This window comes from Coregonus lavaretus, assembly GCF_964263955.1.
Source record: "Coregonus lavaretus genome assembly, chromosome: 6".
Lineage (NCBI taxonomy): Eukaryota > Metazoa > Chordata > Actinopteri > Salmoniformes > Salmonidae > Coregonus > Coregonus lavaretus.
Window position 1 is genome coordinate 65,645,666 of NC_139993.1, and position 19,116 is coordinate 65,664,781.

General features: G+C 42.9%; 1 protein-coding gene across 1 annotated transcript in view; it reads right to left on the reverse strand.

Moving 5' to 3' along the window:
• Positions 1-17,685, reverse strand: part of LOC311131366 (basic immunoglobulin-like variable motif-containing protein) — a 30,986-nt gene extending 13,301 nt beyond the window's left edge. Inside the window, exons 1-2 of the mRNA XM_084164327.1 lie at positions 17,494-17,685; positions 14,872-15,473 (exon numbers count right to left, since the gene is read on the reverse strand). Of these exons, the coding sequence (XP_084020453.1) occupies positions 14,872-15,388 (517 nt within the window). The 5' untranslated portion in view covers positions 15,389-15,473; positions 17,494-17,685. The remainder of the gene's footprint in view (positions 1-14,871; positions 15,474-17,493) is intronic.
• Between the last annotated feature and the right edge of the window lie 1,431 nt (positions 17,686-19,116).

Sequence of the window (19,116 nt, forward strand, 5' to 3'; positions counted from 1 at the left end):
AGGCAGAACAACATTGTTGTGGACGGAATTGCAGAATCTCCACATGGACCTGGACGGAGTCTGAGGACAAAGTGAGGGAAATTATCACTAAGAAACTGAAGGTGGACCACAGGAAGATTGAGGTGGAGCGTGCCCACAGTACTGGAAAACCCACCACAGGCCCAGTCCGATAGTGGTCAGGTTCCTGAGGTTCAAGGACAAGGTAGCTGTTCTGGAAAGAGCCAAGAACTTGAGAGGAACATATATCTTCCTCAACAAGGACTATCCTGAAGCTGTGCGCCAGAAGAGGAAAGAACTTATCCCAGCCATGAAAGCTTCCAGAGCGCATGGGGACATTGCTTACATCCGCTATGACAGGCTCATTGTCCACCCTCTCTCCCAGAAGCCTGGAAGGGATGAGAGAGCCAAGCCTATGGGTTCGTAGCTTCAACCCCGCAGCACAAACACACACAGACACACACCAACTGATTAATGCACTGCTGAATAATGTTTTTTTTCTCTTGCTTTGTTTGATCTTTTCCATATTATGTCTATCTCTGAGGAGCTACCCAGGAAAATGGCTGAAAATAGCCCATATTAATATATGCAGCCTTAGAAATTAGGTTAATGAAATCAATCATTTGCTAACATCAGATAACATTCATATATTAGCCATTTCTGAGACTCACTTAGATAACTCATTTGATGACACAGCAGTAGCAATACAATGATATAACATCTATAAAAGAGACAGAAATGCCAATGGGGGAGGTGTTGCTGTATATATTCAGAGCCATATCCCTGTAATGCTTAGAGAAGATCCCATGTCAAGTGTTATTTAAGTCTTGTGGTTGCAGGTTCACCTGCCTCACCTAAAGCCTATTCTTTTAGGGGGTTGCTATAAGCCACCAAGTGCGAACAGTCAGTATCTATATAACGTGTGTGAAATGCTTGATAGTGTATGTGATGTAAACAGAGAGGTCTACTTTCTTGGGGACCTGAATATTTACTGGTTTTCATCAAGCTGTCCACTCAAGAGGAAGCTTCTCACTGTAACCAGTGCCTGTAATCTGGTTCAGGTTATTAATCAACCTGCAAGGGTGTTTACAAACACTACAGGAACTATATCACCCACATGTATCGATCACATTTTTACTAATACTGTAGAACTTTGTTCTAAAGCTGTATCCGTACCCATTGGATGCAGTGATCACAATATAGTGGCTATATCCAGGAAAGCCAAGGTTCCAAAATCTGGGCCTAAAATAGTGTATAAGAGATCATACAAAATATTTTGCTGTGACTCATATGTGGAGGATGTTACAAATATTTGTTGGTCTGATGTGATTAATAAGGGGGCATCCAGACGCTGCACTTGATGAATTTATAAAATTGCTTCTTCCAATTATTGATAAAGATGCACCTGTTAAGAAACTGACTGTTAGAACTGTTAAGGCTCCATGGATTGATGAGGAATTGAAAAACTGTAGGTTGAAAGAGACGGGGCAAAAGGAGTGGCTAATAAGTCTGGCTGCACATCTGACTGGCTGACTTACTGCAAATTGAGAAATTATGTGACTAAACTCAACAAAAATAAGTAGAAACTGTATTATGAAGCCACGTTCAATTATATAAAGAATGATGGGGAAAAAAACATTGGAGTATTTTAAATTAAATTATAGGCAGAAAATCAAATTCAACTTCAACTTCCATTTTTCATCGAATCAGATGGCTTATTCATCACAAAACCAATTGATGTTGGCAATAATTTTAATGTTTACTTAATTGGCAAATTTGGCAAACTTAGGCAGGAAATGCCAACAACCAACAGCGAGCCATCGTATTCATACACAATAATGACAAACCTCCTGGCATTGACAACATAGATGGAAAGCTACTGAGGATGGTAGCTGACTCTATAGCCACTCCTATCTGTCATAGCTTTAATCTGAGTCTAGAGGAAGGTGTTTGTCCTCAGGCTTGGGGGGGAAGCCAAAGCTCCCGAGTGGCGCAGTGGTCTAAGGCACTGCATCGCAGTGCTAGCTGTGCCACTAGAGTTCCTGGTTCGAATCCAGGCTCTGTCGTAGCCAGCCGCGACCGGGAGACCCATGGGGGGGGCGCACAAGTCGTCCAGGGTAGGGGAGGGAATGGCCGGCAGAGATGTAGCTCAGTTGGTAGAGCATGGCATTTGCAACGCCAGGGTTGTGGGTTCGATTCCCATGGGGGGCCAGTATAAAAAATAAATAATGTATGCAATAACTGTAAGTCGCTCTGGATAAGAGCGTCTGCTAAATGACTAAAATGTAATGTCATTCCGCTACCCAAAAATGTTAAAGCTGCCATTACTTGTTCTAACAGCCGACCTATCAGCTTGCTGCCAGCTCTTAGCAGACTGTTGGAATAAATTGTTTGACAAAATACAATGCTATTTCTCTGTAAACAAATTAACAACAGACTTTCAGCATGCTTATAGAGAAGGGCAGTCAACGTGTACTGCACTGACACAAATGACTGATGATTGGTTTAAAGAAATTGATAATATGAAGATTATGGGAGCTGTAATGTTCGATTTCAGTGCAGCCTTTGATATTATTGAACATAACCTGTTGTTGAAAAAACTTGTGTTATTGGTTTTCAACCATATCGTGGATTCAGAGCTATCTATCTAATAGAACACAGAGGGATTTCTTTAATGGAAGCTTCTCTAATGTTAAACATGTAAAGTGTGGTGTACTGCAAGGCAGCTCTCTAGGCCCTCTACTCTTTTCTATTTTTACCAATGACCTGCCACCAGCGGTGGAAAAAGTACTCAATTGTCATACTTGAGTAAAAGTAAAGATACCTTAATAGAAAATTACTCAAGTAAATGTGAAAGTCATCAAGTAAAATACTTTTAGACTTTTACTCAAGTAGTATCTGTTTTTAAATGTACTTAAGTACAGTGGTGGAAAAAGTACTCAATCATCATACTTGAGTAAAAGTAAAAAGTAAAAGTAAATGTTATACATCAAATTCCTTATATTAAGCAGTGGTGGAAAAAGTACCCAAAAGCCATACTTGAGTAAAAGTAAAGATACCTTACTGGAAAATGACTCAAGTAAAAGTGAAAGTCACCCATTAGAATACTGAGTAAAAGTCTTAAAGTACCTGATATGAAATAGCCGTAAGGTAAACGTACGAGCCGTAAATCCAAAAAGCAAAACAGGCAGACCTTTTATTTGGTTTGAGCTTTTCTGAAAGGTAACAGTCTTACGGATACAAGAAGAGCTCAGATTTTAAAAAAGAATGTGGATTCTCAAATAGACAAAATAGAATTATGCCTTAATAATGAAGGAATTTAGCCAGTAAACGTAAGCACTTACAATCACAGTCACTTTGCTTTAGAAAAAAACATCCTATAATAGAACCCTATACATAAAAAAAATATGTTGATGAGCTTATCAAAAGTACATGTACAGAACTGCACACAACCGCACTGTAGGAATATGAGGACATCACCACTGATAGAACTGTTTTAGAAATCAGTGTGATCATGCCTTTGTAACAAGGACACCTATAACTTGTGAATTTTAAACATAAATTAACAAAACACATAAGGCATCCGTGTCCTTGGGCTTGCTAGCGTTACGCTGTCATTACTTGAAGTTGAAGAATTTACGGTTCATCTTCAGTAAAAGCTGGTTTTCAAAGTTTCTGGAATCCAGCCTTGCTCTCCTGGGGCTGAAAAGAAGTCCTGCAATGCTGAACAGCCGTTCACATGCAGCTGATGCAGGTAAGGGTGTGCTTAGCCTCAGAGACAGCTTACAGACTGCCGGGAAGGACTTGAGCAACTCCATATGATCAGCTGAACAGGCCAGGTATCCGTCCAGCTGTTTGGAGCCTTCTTGTGCTTGAGACATCTTCACGGTAGAGAAGAAGTCCTCCTCATCTGATGAACTGGTGCCATCACCTAGCTGCAGAAAGGGTTCTTCCAGGTGGTCCTTGATGTTCCTGAAATACAAGGGAGATGACAATAGAAATCAGGCCGTTATGAGCCTACATGAATCCATCCCCATCCCCCATCTACAGTTGAAGCCAAATTACAATTAAACTCAGTTTTTCACAATTCCTGACATTTAATCATGGTAAAAATTCCCTGTCTTAGGTCAGTTAGGATCATCACTTTATTTTAAGAATGTGAAATGTCAGAATAATAGTAGAGAGAATGATTTATTTCAGCTTTTCTTCCTTTCATCACATTCCCAGTGGGTCAGAAGTTTACATACACTCAATTAGTATTTGGTAGCATTGCCTTTGAATTGTTTAATTTGGGTCATGCGTTTCAGGTAGCCTTCCACAAGCTTGCCACAATAAGTTCGGTGAATTTTGGCCCATTCTTCCTGACAGAGCTGGTGTAACTGAGTCAGGTTTGTAGGCCTCCTTGCTCGCACACGCTTTTTCAGTTCTGCCCACACATTTTCTATAGGCTTGAGGTCAGGGCTTTGTGATGGCCACTCCAATACCTTGACTTTGTTGTCCTTAAGCCATTTTGCCACAACTTTGGAAGAATGCTTGGGGTCATTGTCCATTTGGAAGACCCATTTGCGACCAAGCTTTAACTTCCTGACTGATGTCTTGAGATGTTGCTTCAATATATCCACATAATTTTCCTTCCTCATGATGCCATCTAGTTTGTGAAGTACACCAGTCCCTCCTGCAGCAAAGCTCCCCCACAGCATGATGCTGCCATCCCGGTGCTTCACGGTTGGGATGGTGTTCTTCGGCCCCCTTTTCCTCCAAACATAACGATGGTCATTATGGCCAAACAGTTCTATTTTTGTTTCATCAGACCAGAGGACATTTCTCCAAAAAGTACGATCTTTGTCCCCATGTGCAGTTGCAAACCGTAGTCTGGCTTTTTTATGGCGGTTTTGGAGCAGTGGCTTCTTCCTTGCTGAGCGGCCTTTCCGGTTATGTTGATATAGGACTCGTTTTACTGTGGAAATACACTGCTCAAAAAAATTAAGGGAACACTAAGATAACACATCCTAGATCTGAATGAATGAAATAATCTCATTAAATACTTTTTTCTTTACATAGTTGAATGTGCTGACAACAAAAATCACACAAAAATGATCAATGGAAATCAAATGTATCAACCCATGGAGGTCTGGATTTGGAGTCAAATAGTGTGGAAAACCACACTACAGGCTGATCCAACTTTGATGTAATGTCCTTAAAACCAATCAAAATGAGGCTCAGTAGTGTGTGTGGCCTCCACGTGCCTGTATGACCTCCCTACAACGTCTGGGCATGCTCCTGATGAGGTGGCGGATGGTCTCCTGAGGGATCTCCTCCCAGACCTGGACTAAAGCATCCGCCAACTCCTGGACAGTCTGTGGTGCAACGTGGCGTTGGTGGATGTGCTCAATTGGATTCAGGTCTGGGGAACGGGCGGGCCAGTCCATAGCATCAATGCCTTACTCTTGCAGGAACTGCTGACACACTCCAGCCACATGAGGTCTAGCATTGTCTTGCATTAGGAGGAACCCAGGGCCAACCGCACCAGCATATGGTCTCACAAGGGGTCTGAGGATCTCATCTCGGTACCTAATGGCAGTCAGGCTACCTCTGGCGAGCAAATGGAGGGCTGTGCGGCCCCCCAAAGAAATGCCACCCCACACCATGACTGACCCACCGCCAAACCGGTCATGCTGGAGGATATTGCAGGCAGCAGAACCTTCTCCACGGCGTCTCCAGACTCTGTCACATGTGCTCAGTGTGAACCTGCTTTCATCTGTGAAGAGCACAGGGCGCCAGTGGCGAATTTGCCAATCTTGGTGTTCTCTGGCAAATGCCAATCGTCTTGCATGGTGTTGGGCTGTAAGCACAACCCCCACCTGTGGACGTCGGGCCCTCATACCACCCTCATGGAGTCTGTTTCTGACCGTTTGAGCAGACACATGCACATTTGTGGCCTGCTGGAGGTCATTTTGCAGGGCTCTGGCAGTGCTCCTCCTGCTCCTCCTTGCACAAAGGCGTAGGTAGAGGTCCTGCTGCTGGGTTGTTGCCCTCCTACGGCCTCCTCCACGTCTCCTGATGTACTGGCCTGTCTCCTGGTAGCGCCTCCATGCTCTGGACACTACGCTGACAGACACAGCAAACCTTCTTGCCACAGCTCGCATTGATGTGCCATCCTGGATGAGCTGCACTACCTGAGCCACTTGTGTGGGTTGTAGACTCCGTCTCATGCTACCACTAGAGTGAAAGCACCGCCAGCATTCAAAAGTGACCAAAACATCAGCCAGGAAGCATAGGAACTGAGAAGAGGTCTGTGGTCACCACCTGCAGAACCAGTCCTTTATTGGGGGTGTCTTGCTAATTGCCTATAATTTCCACCTGTTGTCTATTCCATTTGCACAACAGCATGTGACATTTATTGTCAATCAGTGTTGCTTCCTAAGTGGACAGTTTGATGTCACAGAAGTGTGATTGACTTGGAGTTACATTTTGTTGTTTAAGTGTTCCCTTTATTTTTTTGAGCAGTGTAGATACTTTTGTACCTGTTTCCTCCAGCATCTTCACAAGGTCCTTTGCTGTTGTTATGGGATTGATTTGCACTTTTTGCACCAAAGTACGTTAATCTCTAGAAGACAGAACGCATCTCCTTCCTGAGCGGTATGACGGCTGCGTGGTCCCATGGGGTTTATACTTGCATACTCTTGTTTGTACAGATGAACGTGGTACCTTCAGGCGTTTGGAAATTGCTCCCAAGGATGAACCAGACTTGTGGAGGTCTACAATTTAATTTCTGAGGTCTTGGCTGATTTATTTTGATTTCCCATGATGTCAAGCAAAGAGGCACTGAGTTTGAAGGTAGGCCTTGAAATACATCCACAGGTACACCTCCAATTGACTCAAATTATGTAAATTAGCCTATAAGAAGCTTCTAAAGCCATGACATCATTTTCTGGAATTTTCCAAGCTGTTTAAAGGCACAGTCAACTTAGTGTATGTAAACTTCTGACCTACTAGAATTGTGATACAGTGAATTATAAGTGAAATAATCTGTCTGTAAGCAATTGTTGGAAAAATTACTTGTGTCATGCACAAAGTAGATGTCCTAACCGACTTGCCAAAACTATAGTTTGTTAACAAGAAAGTGGTTGAAAAACTAGTTTTAATGACTCCAACCTAAGTGTATGTAAACATCCGACTCAAACTGTATATAAACCTCAAACTGTATATAAACCAAGCAACAGGGCTTAGTAGGCTACCCATTGGACTGAACCACAAAGTCAGGATTGTAGTTTAAATGTGTGGTTCTCAAATCTATGAAGTGTCAAAATGTACACTATACACAGTTGTTTATGAATAATAAAATACTGTTAATTAACCACGTTATCTTACCCATTCTGATGGTGGCGTCATCCTTTGTCCATGTTGTTTTGAACTTGGGGAGAAGGATTGCAGCTGCGATCAGCTCGGGGTGATGAAACATGTGGCTGAAGCGCTTCTTCAGTCCCAGTTGTAGCGCATCCACCAGAGGCTTACAGTACTTCAGGGACAACTTGATTCGGTCAGGTTTTGTGATCAGCAGGTTGACAGTTGGAAGTAGCCACCCCATCTGGACATTGGTTTCAGCCTGCAGGATGTTGATGATCATGGAGGCAGCATACTCTGTGAGGAAGGAGAGTTCAACTGGGTGGAATTTATGAAAAAATTTATAATAATAATAACTGTTTCCTAACCCTATACATTTTACATTTACATTTTAGTCATTTAGCAGACGCTCTTATCCAGAGCGATTTACAGTTAGTGAGTGCATACATTTTTTATACTATACAAAGGGGACCACTAACCATTTCACCTGATTGAACTACAGTAATCAATGGCTGGATGAGTAGTTGATTAAATGGATCAATGATAGTGTACGGCTACATCATGTGAAACAGTTATTAGTCCCCAAGCAAAGGGTCAGGAAACACTGCAACAGATTTAGACAACATTCAAGACCTTAAATTATGACAAAATAATACATAATCCTTACTTACATTGGAACCTCGAAGTCTGTGCAGAGAACTCTGATGGCCGCCTCTCCTTTGTCTCTGACGATCCTCAGGAGTCTTTCTACAGCCATGAACCAGGAGTTCCACCTTGTAGCAGTCGGGCACAGCAGCTGGAGGTCGCAAGCATCTTCAACCGTTTCGGCTGCAGGTGTGGATCTTCCGCATTTGTTCCAAAGTGCCAAATGTTGAACGGGACACTTTTTTGTAAGCCTCACTGGATGTTGCTTTCAGGGCATCGACTGTAGAGTAGGTGGCAAGCACAGCGCTGGTGCTTCGGCAGCTAGTACTCAAAACCATCATCTTCATTCAGAATCGTTGCCACATCAACAAACTCCACTTCTTCACTCTCCCCTTGTTCCTCTTCACCATCTTCCTGTCCTGGCTGAGCTGCTTCACCACCCACTGCTTCCACTGCCTCGTTGGCTGAGCTGCTTCACCACCCACTGCTTCCACTGCCTCGTTGGCTGAGCTGCTTGACCACCCACTGCTTCCACTGCCTCGTTGGATGAGCTGCTTGACCACCCACTGCTTCCACTGCCTCGTTGGCTGAGCTGCTTGACCACCCACTGCTTCCACTGCCTCGTTGGCTGAGCTGCTTCACCACCCACTGCTTCCACTGCCTCGTTGGCTGAGCTGCTTCACCACCCACTGCTTCCACTGCCTCGTTGGCTGAGCTGCTTGACCACCCACTGCTTCCACTGCCTCGTTGGCTGAGCTGCTTCACCACCCACTGCTTCCACTGCCTCGTTGGCTGAGCTGCTTCACCACCCACTGCTTCCACTGCCTCGTTGGCTGAGCTGCTTCACCACCCACTGCTTCCACTGCCTCGTTGTTTTCACCTTCTCCAAAAACTTGGAAAGCTTTCAAGAAGTTAGAGCTGTTGTCTGTTGCTGTTCTCACAATCTTACCCCGGATTTCAAACTCGGAATGGATGTCATTTAGGGCTCCTGCCAACACATCAAAGGTGTGCGATCCCCTCAACCGTTGACAGGCTGCAGAGCATCTGTTGAGACTGTCAGGGTCTATCCAGTGGGCTGTGACACCAATGAAGCTCCGTCTTCTTGCAGACCAGCAGTCGGTGGTGGTGGCGATGTGGTCAACTCCTCTCATGGCCTCAGTCACCTTCTTCTTCATTTCCGTGGAGGCTTCATCAGTCCTGGAGCGCAGTGTGGGCCTTGATAAGATCTTTGAGTTAGGCTGCAGATCCTGGACAAACTCTCTGAACGGTTCTTGTTCTACAACAGCGAATGGTTGGAGCCCTTGGACCACATACTTCACCACAGCTTTGTCGATGGATTTCTGAGACACTGTCTTCAGTAATGAGCTCTGCTTGATGGTGGAGGGAGTCTTAGGGGCATGTTTTCTCTTCAGTGTGTTTGCCGTCAGTTCTCCATACTTCTTAAGATGGTGTACACGCTTTCTCTTCAGTTCTCCATACTTCTTAAGATGGCGTACACGCTTTCTCTTCAGTTCTCCATACTTCTTAAGATGGCGTACATGCTTTCTCTTCAGGTCTCCATACTTCTTAAGATGGTGTAAATGCTTTCTCTTCAGTTCTCCATACTTCTTAAGATGGCGTACACGCTTTCTCTTCAGTTCTCTATACTTCTTAAGATGGCGTACACGCTTTCTATTCAGTTCTCCATACTTCTTAAGATGGCGTACACGCTTTCTCTTCAGTTCTCCATACTTCTTAAGATGGCGTACACGCTTTCTCTTCAGGTCTCTTTCTCTTCAGGTCTTCTTAAGATGCTTTCTCTGAAATAAGAAGAAAAGGAAAAGAGAGACTGTTACTTAGTAACATAACTACCATCACCAAACACTTAAGGTAAAGGATCCTAATTTTAAAGCTATAAACAACATTAGTTAAGTGAGAGTTTGTGACCACCATTTAATATTACAATGAGAAAAAAACTATGTTAATTGATCTATCTAGTAGGTTACGTCAATGACTTAAGTCTACAGTAATTAGCTAGGTAAGAACAACTTTATCAACTAACACAATATATAAAATGGCTAGTAACACCCGAAAGCTAACATTAGTTAGGTAGCTAGCTTGACCAGGTGTTTAGAGAAAAGGTATTTGGCTAGACTTACGTTAGCTGACTAAAATGTGCCCAGATTCGGAAACTACTAGTTCGCTAGCTTGTTAACAAGTTAGCTAGTTAGCTCGCTTTAGCTAACAAAGCTTCCGAATCTGGGCACATTTTAGCCAGCTAAAGTAGGTAGCTACTAGCTAGTGAACTATTTAGGTGTATAGGATTAGCTAGCATCAACTAACACTGCCTGTTGCATTAGCAAATGTGGGCTAGCTAGGTTAGCTAATTAGCACGCTAACGTTATTCTAGCTAGCAAGCTAACAGTAGGCTTACCTCAATGTGGTTTTTTAGGTTCGAAGGAGAGTTCTTGAACGCTAGTATTTCCTGAACTTTTGGTAAACATAACAGACATTTCATCCGGTAGGATGAATCCTTAATTCCGAGAAAATAATTGTTTTATTTTAGATACAGCCAAGGGTGTTCGTCCTCATCAGGAGCTGGTGGTAGAGCGATGTCGTACATGATTGTGCAATTCCGGACACGCTTGGGCAAAGTGCTACTGAGTGGATGACTGTTTTGCAAGTGACAGGCTCCCGGTGCTTGGGGTTCGCACTTTAGGACCCTTGGATTTGCCCAAACTGATGAGGATTGGATCAACTCTGCATGTCGTCGCCTGCTGCATTGCAGAACAAGTTCACCCATGAGTGTGCCGACTGGCCGATGTTGCTTGCATCTTTTTTCCAACGTGATTCGTTTTTTTCTTCCAGCTTCAGATTGATTTGATTTCGTAGCGAGTAACGAAGGTGTTAGGGGAAATGTATCGGAGTAAAAGTATACTTTTTTATATTTTTTTATGTAGTGAAGTAAAAGTAAAAGTTGACAGAAATATAAATAGTAAAGTAAGGTACAGATACCCCCCCAAAAAACGACTTAAGTACAGTAACGAAGTATTTCTACTTCCTTACTTTACACAACTGCCTGCCACTGGCATTAAACAAAGCATGTGTGTCCATGTATGCTGACGATTTAATCCTATATGCATCAGCAACTACAGCTAATGAAATCACTGCAACCCTAAACAAAGAGTTGCAGTCAGTTTTAGAATGGGTGGCCAGTAATAAACTGGTCCTGAACATCACTAAAACTAAGAGCATTGTATTAGGTACAAATCATTACCCAAATTATAGACCTGAGCTGAATCTGCCTATTGAAGGAGACTAAATTACTTGGTGTTACTGTAGATTGTAAACTGTCATGGTCAAAACATATTGGTTGTAACGATGGGAAGAGGTCTGTCCGTGATAAAGAGATGCTCTGCTTTTTTGACACCACACTCCACAAAGTATGTCCTGCCGGCTTGAGTTTTATCTTATCTTGATTATTGTGCAGTCTTGTGGTCCAGTGCTGCAAAGAAGGACCTAGTTAAGCTGCAGCTGGCCCAAAACAGAGTGGTACGTTTTGCTCTTCATTGTAATCAGAGAGCTAATATAAATACTATGCATGCCAGTCTCTCTTGGCTAAGAGTTGAGGAAAGACTGACTGCGTCGCTTCTTGTTGTTATAAGAAGCATTAATGTGTTGGAAATTCCAAATTGTTTGCATAGTCAACTTACACACAGCACTGACACACACACTTACCCCACCAGACATGCCACCAGGGGTCTTTTCACAGTCCCCAGGTCCAGAACAAATTCAAGGAAATGTACAGTATTATACAGAGCCATGATTGCATGGAACTCCCTTCTATCTCAAATAGTGCAAGTGAACAGCAAACCTGGTTTTAAAAAATAAACAAATAAAGTAACGCCTCACGGCACAACGCCTTTCCCCCACGTGACCTACTTTTGGTGTACTGACATGTAACGTGTAACTGACAGATGTAATGTATTTTTCGTTATTTGTCGGACCCCAGTAAGACTAGCTGTCGGATCCTTAAAAAAAATAGAATCAAATGCCTGTCTGTGGTTTCACTGCCTGTGTTTTACGAAGGCGTATCATAATAATCATTCAAATTCCCTGGAGTTCCTGCTTATTCCCTCCTTGATTCTGGGAAATCTTCCAACTGGGATTTCGGGAAAAACAGGAAATGTATTGAAAGTTCCCAGAATTTTGCAATCATAAGTATTCACCTACCTAGGATTTTTTTTCCACATTTTGCTGCGTTACAAAGTGGGATTGAAATAGATTTAATTGTGATTTTTTTTTTGTCATTGAGCTACTACATAAAATACTCCACAATGCCAACGTGAAAAGAAAATTCTATAAATGTTTACTAATTAATAAAAATGTAATAACTAAAACATAGGTGTTGCTTAAGTATTCACCGCCTTTCTATAGGCAAGCTGTGCTTTGTGGTCCTCTGTAGCTCAATTGGTAGAGCATGGCGCTTGTAACGCCAGGGTAGTGGGTTCGATCCCCGGGACCACCCATACGTAAAAATGTATGCGCACATGACTGTAAGTCGCTTTGGATAAAAGCGTCTGCTAAATGGCATATTATTATTATTATTATTAGTTCAGGAGTACAATTTGGCTTAACAAATCACATAATAAGTTACATGGATCCACTCTGTGCGAAATAATACAGGTTGACATAATTATTTTATGACTACCCCTTCCTCTGTCCTCCATACATACAACATCTGTAAGGTCCCTCAGTCAAGTCTTGAATTTCAAGCATAGATTCAACTACAAAGACCAGGGAGCTTTTCAAAAGCCTCATAAAGGGCAGTGATTGGTAGATGGGTACAAATAACAAATCAGACATTGAATATATTTTTACGCATGGTTAAGTTAATAATTATGCTGTGGATGATGTACTTAACCACCCAGACACATCAAGATACAGTCGTCCTTCTGAACTGAGCTGCAGGACAGGAAGGAAACTGCTCAGGGATGTCACCATGAGGCCATTGGTGATTTTAAAATTGCTACGGAGTGGTGAAAACTATGTTAGCACAGCTGAAAACTGTTGTGCTGATTAAAGAAGCAATAAAACTGGCCTTCTTGAGACTAGTTGAGTATCTGGAGCATCAGCAATTGTGGGTTCGATTACAGGCTCAAAATGGCCAGAAACAAATAACTTTCTTCTGAAACTCGTCAGTCTATTCTTGATCTGAGAAATGAAGGCTATTCCATGCGAGAAATTGCCAAGAAACTGAAGATCTCGTACAACGCTGTGTACTACTCCCTTCACAAAACAGTGCAAACTGGAATAACCAGAATAGAAAGAGGAGTGGGAGGCCCCGGTTCACAACTGAGCAAGAGGACAAATACATTAGAGTGTCTAGTTTGAGAAAAAGATGCCTCACAGGTCCTCAACTGGCAGCTTCATTAAATAGTACCCGCAAAACTCCAGTCTCAACGTCAACAGTGAAGAGGCGACTCCGGGATGCTGACCTTCTAGGCAAAGTTGCAAAGAAAAAGCCATAGCTCAGATTGGCCAATAAAAATAAAATATTAAGATGGGCAAAATAACACAGACACTGGACAGAGGTAGATTGTAAAAAAGTGTTATGGACAGACAAATCAAAGTTTGAGGTGTTCGGATCACAAAGAAGAACATTTGTGAGACGCAGACCAAATGAAAAGATGCTGGAGGAGTGCTTGATGCCATCTGTCAAGCATGGTGGAGGCAATGTGATGGTCTGGGGGTGCTTTGGTGGTGGTAAAGTGGGAGATTTGTACAGGGTAAAAGGGATCTTGAAGAAGGAAGGCTATCACTCCATTTTGCAACGCCATGCCATACCCTGTGGACGGCGCTTGATTGGAGCCAATTTCCTCCTACAACAGGACAATGACCCAAAGCACAGCTCCAAACTATGCAATAACTATTTAGGGAAGAAGCAGTCAGCTGGTATTCTGTCTATAATGGAGTGGCCAGCACAGTCACCGGATCTCAACCCTATTGATCTGTTGTGGGAGCAGCTTGACCGTATGGTACGTAAGAAGTGCCCATCAAGCCAATCCAACTTGTGGGAGGTGCTTCAGGAAGCATGGGGTGAAATCTCTTCAGATTACCTCAACAAATTGACAACTAGAATGCCAAAGGTCTGCAAGGCTTTAATTGCTGCAAATGGAGGATTCTTTGACGAAAGCAAAGTTTGAAGGACACAATTATTATTTCTATTAAAAACCATTATTTCTAAGCTTGTCAATGACTACATTTCCTATGCATTTTGCTATATTTCCTATTCAAACTCATTTCATGTATGTTTTCATGGAAAACAAGGACATTTCTAAGTGACCCCCAAACTTTTGAACGGTAGTGTAAATCTGCTTGAAATCTATGGAAAGACTTGAAAATTGCTGTCTAGCCACGATCCCCAACACCTTGACAGAGCTTTAAGGATGTTGAAAAGAATACTGGGTAAATATTGCACAATCCAGGTGTGCAAAGCTCTAAGCGATTTACCCAAGAAGACTCACAGCTGTTATCGCTGCCAAAGGTGTTTCTAACATGTATTGACTCAGGGGGGCTGAACACTTATCTAATTTTACTTCTACTTTGACATTACAGAGTATTTTTCTGTAGATCATTGCCAACAAAATGACAATTTAATCCCACTTTGTAACACAATAAAATGTGAAGAAATCCAAGGGGGGGGTGAATACTTATGATACCGACTGTACATAACTAATAACAGATGGTCTGATCACCAGTTTCTGCCACATATTGCTTAGCATGAGATGAATACCAAGTAATGTATAGCATATCCATGAGACTGAAACATACTGTAAATCATGTCTCCAAAAGTAAGCAGAACCCCCTGCTTTATAAATGATGTAGGTTATTGATCTTGCTTACTTGTCCTGGGCTTTCGAGTTAGCACAGCATCAAAGTTAGTGGTATCAATCTCCCAAGCCAGGATAGGCTTGGTGTTGCTGCAGGACACCCCCTCCATGTCAAAGTCCTCGTCCGAGACCTCCTCTACGCCGTCATGCTGCCCCTGACCCTGGGACAGGTCCACAGTGTTGGACTTCACTAATGGGGCCCCGCTGCCATCCTGCTTGCTGGGGGCCACCTCTCTGGGGGTGCTGCCGGGGGGCCGGTAGAAAGAGGCAGCCTGGTTGAGGAGGGCGTAGTCTGAGCAGACCGTGTAGAACTTCTCTCTGGAGTGAGTGACAGGGCAGGTCCATGGGAGCTGTAGGTCAGCGCTGGAGGCTCTCCGGGCCCTCAGGGAGTCCTGGGTGAGAGTGGTCAGCAGGCCGCGTTGGTCATCCTCTCTGCGAGGGGGTGGGGGTCGCTGGGGCTGGGGCGTAGCCTGGTCGCCGGGCTGACTCCCAGACACATTAGGTCCTAAACTATCCCCAGTGTTAGGCATTGAAGGGAGGACCGGGATGTTGGATGAGAGAATTGTTTGAAGTTGAAGTGGTTCGTCTGTTTAGAGGGGTGGGTTGTCATCTATGCTGCAGAAAGGATTAAAAATGTATATTTATTAAAAACTACAAATTGGGTTAAGAAAATATGTGTTTTCTGGCCTATAAAGGTAAAGTGTTGAAAGGTAACTAACAGTCAGTAATTAACAGTCAGTAACTAACAGTCAGTAATTAACAGTCAGTAACTAACAGTCAGTAATTAACAGTCAGTAATTAACAGTCAGTAACTAACAGTCAGTAACTAACAGTCAGTAATTAACAGTCAGTAACTAACAGTCAGTAACTAACAGTCAGTAACTAACAGTCAGTAACTAACAGTCAGTAATTAACAGTCAGTAACTAACAGTCAGTAATTAACAGTCAGTAATTAACAGTCAGTAATTAACAGTCAGTAACTAACAGTCATTAATTAACAGTCAGTAATTAACAGTCAGTAATTAACAGTCAGTAATTAACAGTCAGTAATTAACAGTCAGTAACTAACAGTCAGTAACTAACAGTCAGTAATTAACAGTCAGTAACTAACAGTCAGTAACTAACAGTCAGTAATTAACAGTCAGTAACTAACAGTCAGTAACTAACAGTCAGTAACTAACAGTCAGTAATTAACAGTCAGTAACTAACAGTCAGTAACTAACAGTCAGTAATTAACAGTCAGTAACTAACAGTCAGTAACTAACAGTCAGTAATTAACAGTCAGTAATTAACAGTCAGTAACTAACAGTCAGTAATTAACAGTCAGTAACTAACAGTCAGTAACTAACAGAGTTTAAGGTAGGCAGATGGCCATGTTGAGTAATTTAATCTTACTGTCCAAATGTAATCTATGCAGCTGGCTATGCACTCGTATCCCCCATGGACGGTTCGTACATTAAACATTAAGGGGCCATTTTCCCTCCTTAAGTCAATTTAATGGCGGGAAAAAAAACGGGGGAAATTTGCATACTTTTTTATGAAACACTATTTTCCACCACCATGCTAAAGTGGCTAATGCTACTTCCTGATGTTGCGTATCGTGTTCAGCCAATCAGACCAGGGGTGAAAAAACTGACTGCTGCAACCTGATTGGCTGAACGTGATATGCGACATCCGGGACTAGCATTAGCTACTCTAGCATGGTGGTGTAAAATGGTGTTTCATAAAGACAGTATGGGGCCTCCCGAGTGGTGCAGCGGTCTAAGGCACTGCATCGCAGTGTTGAGGCATCACTACAGTCTGGGGTTCGATCCCAGGCTGTGTCACAGCCGGCCGTTACCGGGAGTCCCATAGGGCGGCGCATAATTGGCCCAGCGTCGTCCGGGTTAGGGGAGGGGTTTAGCTGGGGGGCTTTCTAGGGACGCCTTGTGGTTGGCTGGGTGCCTGCAAGCTGATTTCAGTCGTCAGTTGAACGGTGTTTCCTCCGACACATTGGTGCGGCTGGCTTCCGGGTTAAGCGAGCAGGTGTTAAGAAGCAGCGCGGCTTGGCGGGTGATGTTTCGGAGGGGGCATGACTCGACCTTCGCCTCTCCCGAGCCCGTTGGGGAGTTGCAGCGATGAGACAAGATCGTAACTACCAATTGGATATCATGAAAGGGGGTAAAATTACACCTTCTCGCCATTAAATCTAGTTTGCAGCCTGAATGGAGAATGTTTTATGTACAAACCGGTCCACTAGGGATAGGTGTATAGCCAACTGCGTTCCCTTTGAAAGGTAAGATGAAACGACTCAATATCGCCATCTGCCGGCCTTTGGGCTAACTTTAAGGCAAGCAGTGATATTAATTCAACCTCATCCTGATCTACAGTAGCATCACCATTTGATAGGGATTATGTATGGTACAAAACACACTTAGGAGTGGCGTAAATGTAAAAACAATTACATTACACGGCCGTTCAATCATAGAGCCAAAGGTAAGAATATTTATTTTGCGTCCACTAGGCTAGACTGCCATCACCATCATCACAGATGACTTGGCCCACCTGTCATCTCAGAAGATGGCAGCAAAACATCCAGTAGCATCGGTCACTCTAAAATATGCACGCAATAAATCTGTAAATATGGTACTCATACCTTGCATTGTGTCGTGGATTTTTTTACTTGCCAGGTAGCCACATAGTATGGATGTCTTCTGTTGGGATAAATAAGCTGTTGTTCATGGACGTCCTCCTCCTTCCGCTGTTCAGAAATGATAAGCTAAACCATTACGTAACTAGGGGTGTTCAAAGGTAATCTACCACAATATTTTATCACAGCCAGTACTAAATGAACACTGTTAAAAAACAACAACTGGAAGTTTAATATTGTTCAACTTATAGGGATTTCACATTAGTGACCCTATTTCTTCATCATATACACAAAATATTCGGCGTTCACGAAGGGTCATCAACCCCTACCCAGTCATCCGGCTTCCTGCAACCAATCAGAATATGCCCTTTGCCTTGCGGGAGTGGGGTGCACTTGATTTAGCTCGCTGATATGGCAAAAAGATGCAGGTCAAATAACACTATTCTATTATAGGATGTTGTGTGTGCTGAATTTGAACGTGCAAGACGAGCGCCACCATTACGATCACTGTCAAAGCTGTACAATACTGCGTTGGTAATAAGGTATATTTTGTTCCACCGAATGGGAAAACGTCTGTGTGAGCATTTGAAGTAGATCAGGATAAAATGTTTGCAAATATCTTTGATACGGGTGTTATTAGCAACTTCTGGGGTAGCTAGCTAGCACCAATGCAACCAGCCCTGAACAAAATGCAGTCATTTTCAATATTCTTCGATTTAGGAATCCATGTGAGAAAGTAGCAGCTAGGTAGCCACTTGTTGTTCTCCTATTGCAATAACTAGCTAGCCAGCTACTTAACCCTGTTGCCCAAAACTAACGTTATAAGCAGCCAGCTAGCTTCATCTGGCTAGTATGGTTTGACTGGTGGGGATTTTAACATGGTTTATTATAATGAGACTGAATGATTGCCCCATAGGTCTAACATTGGTGTGAATAAATTGGTGAATTTCTGCCAAAGCCTGGACTTAATTGACATATGGAGTGTTAAAAACCCTGGAGAGAAACAGTACACATGGAGTCATATAGATCATTCACTACAATCAAGAATTGACTTGTGGGTGATAACCTCTAGTAATAATAATAATATGCCATTTAGCAGACGCTTTTATCCAAAGCGACTGACAGTCATGCGTGCATACATTTTTTTGTGCATGGGTGGTCCCGAACCCACTACCTTGGCGTTACAAGCGCCGTGCTCTACCAGCTGAGCTACAGAGGACCACACTTGAGCCCAACACTGTAGAGGTAAAAATACTGCCCGCAATCCTGACGGATCATAAAGTCATATGGCCGACTGTGAGAATGTGCAGTAATGATGATAATACATAATCTGGTGGTTATTGGAAATTGAATAACTAATTGTTATTGCATGATGATTAAAAAAAAAATGTGATTAAGAATCTCATTTCTGTTTACTGGAATTTAGCTGCCTCTAATGCAGAATATGGAAAATATTGGGAGTTGATGCCAAAGAGCTCGATTTTGGTCTCATCTGACCACAACACTTTCACCCAGTTCTCCTCTGAATCATTCAGATGTTCATTGGCAAACTTCAGACGGGCCTGTATATGTGCTTTCTTGAGCAGGGGGACCTTGCGGGCGCTGCAGGATTTCAGTCCTTCACGGCGT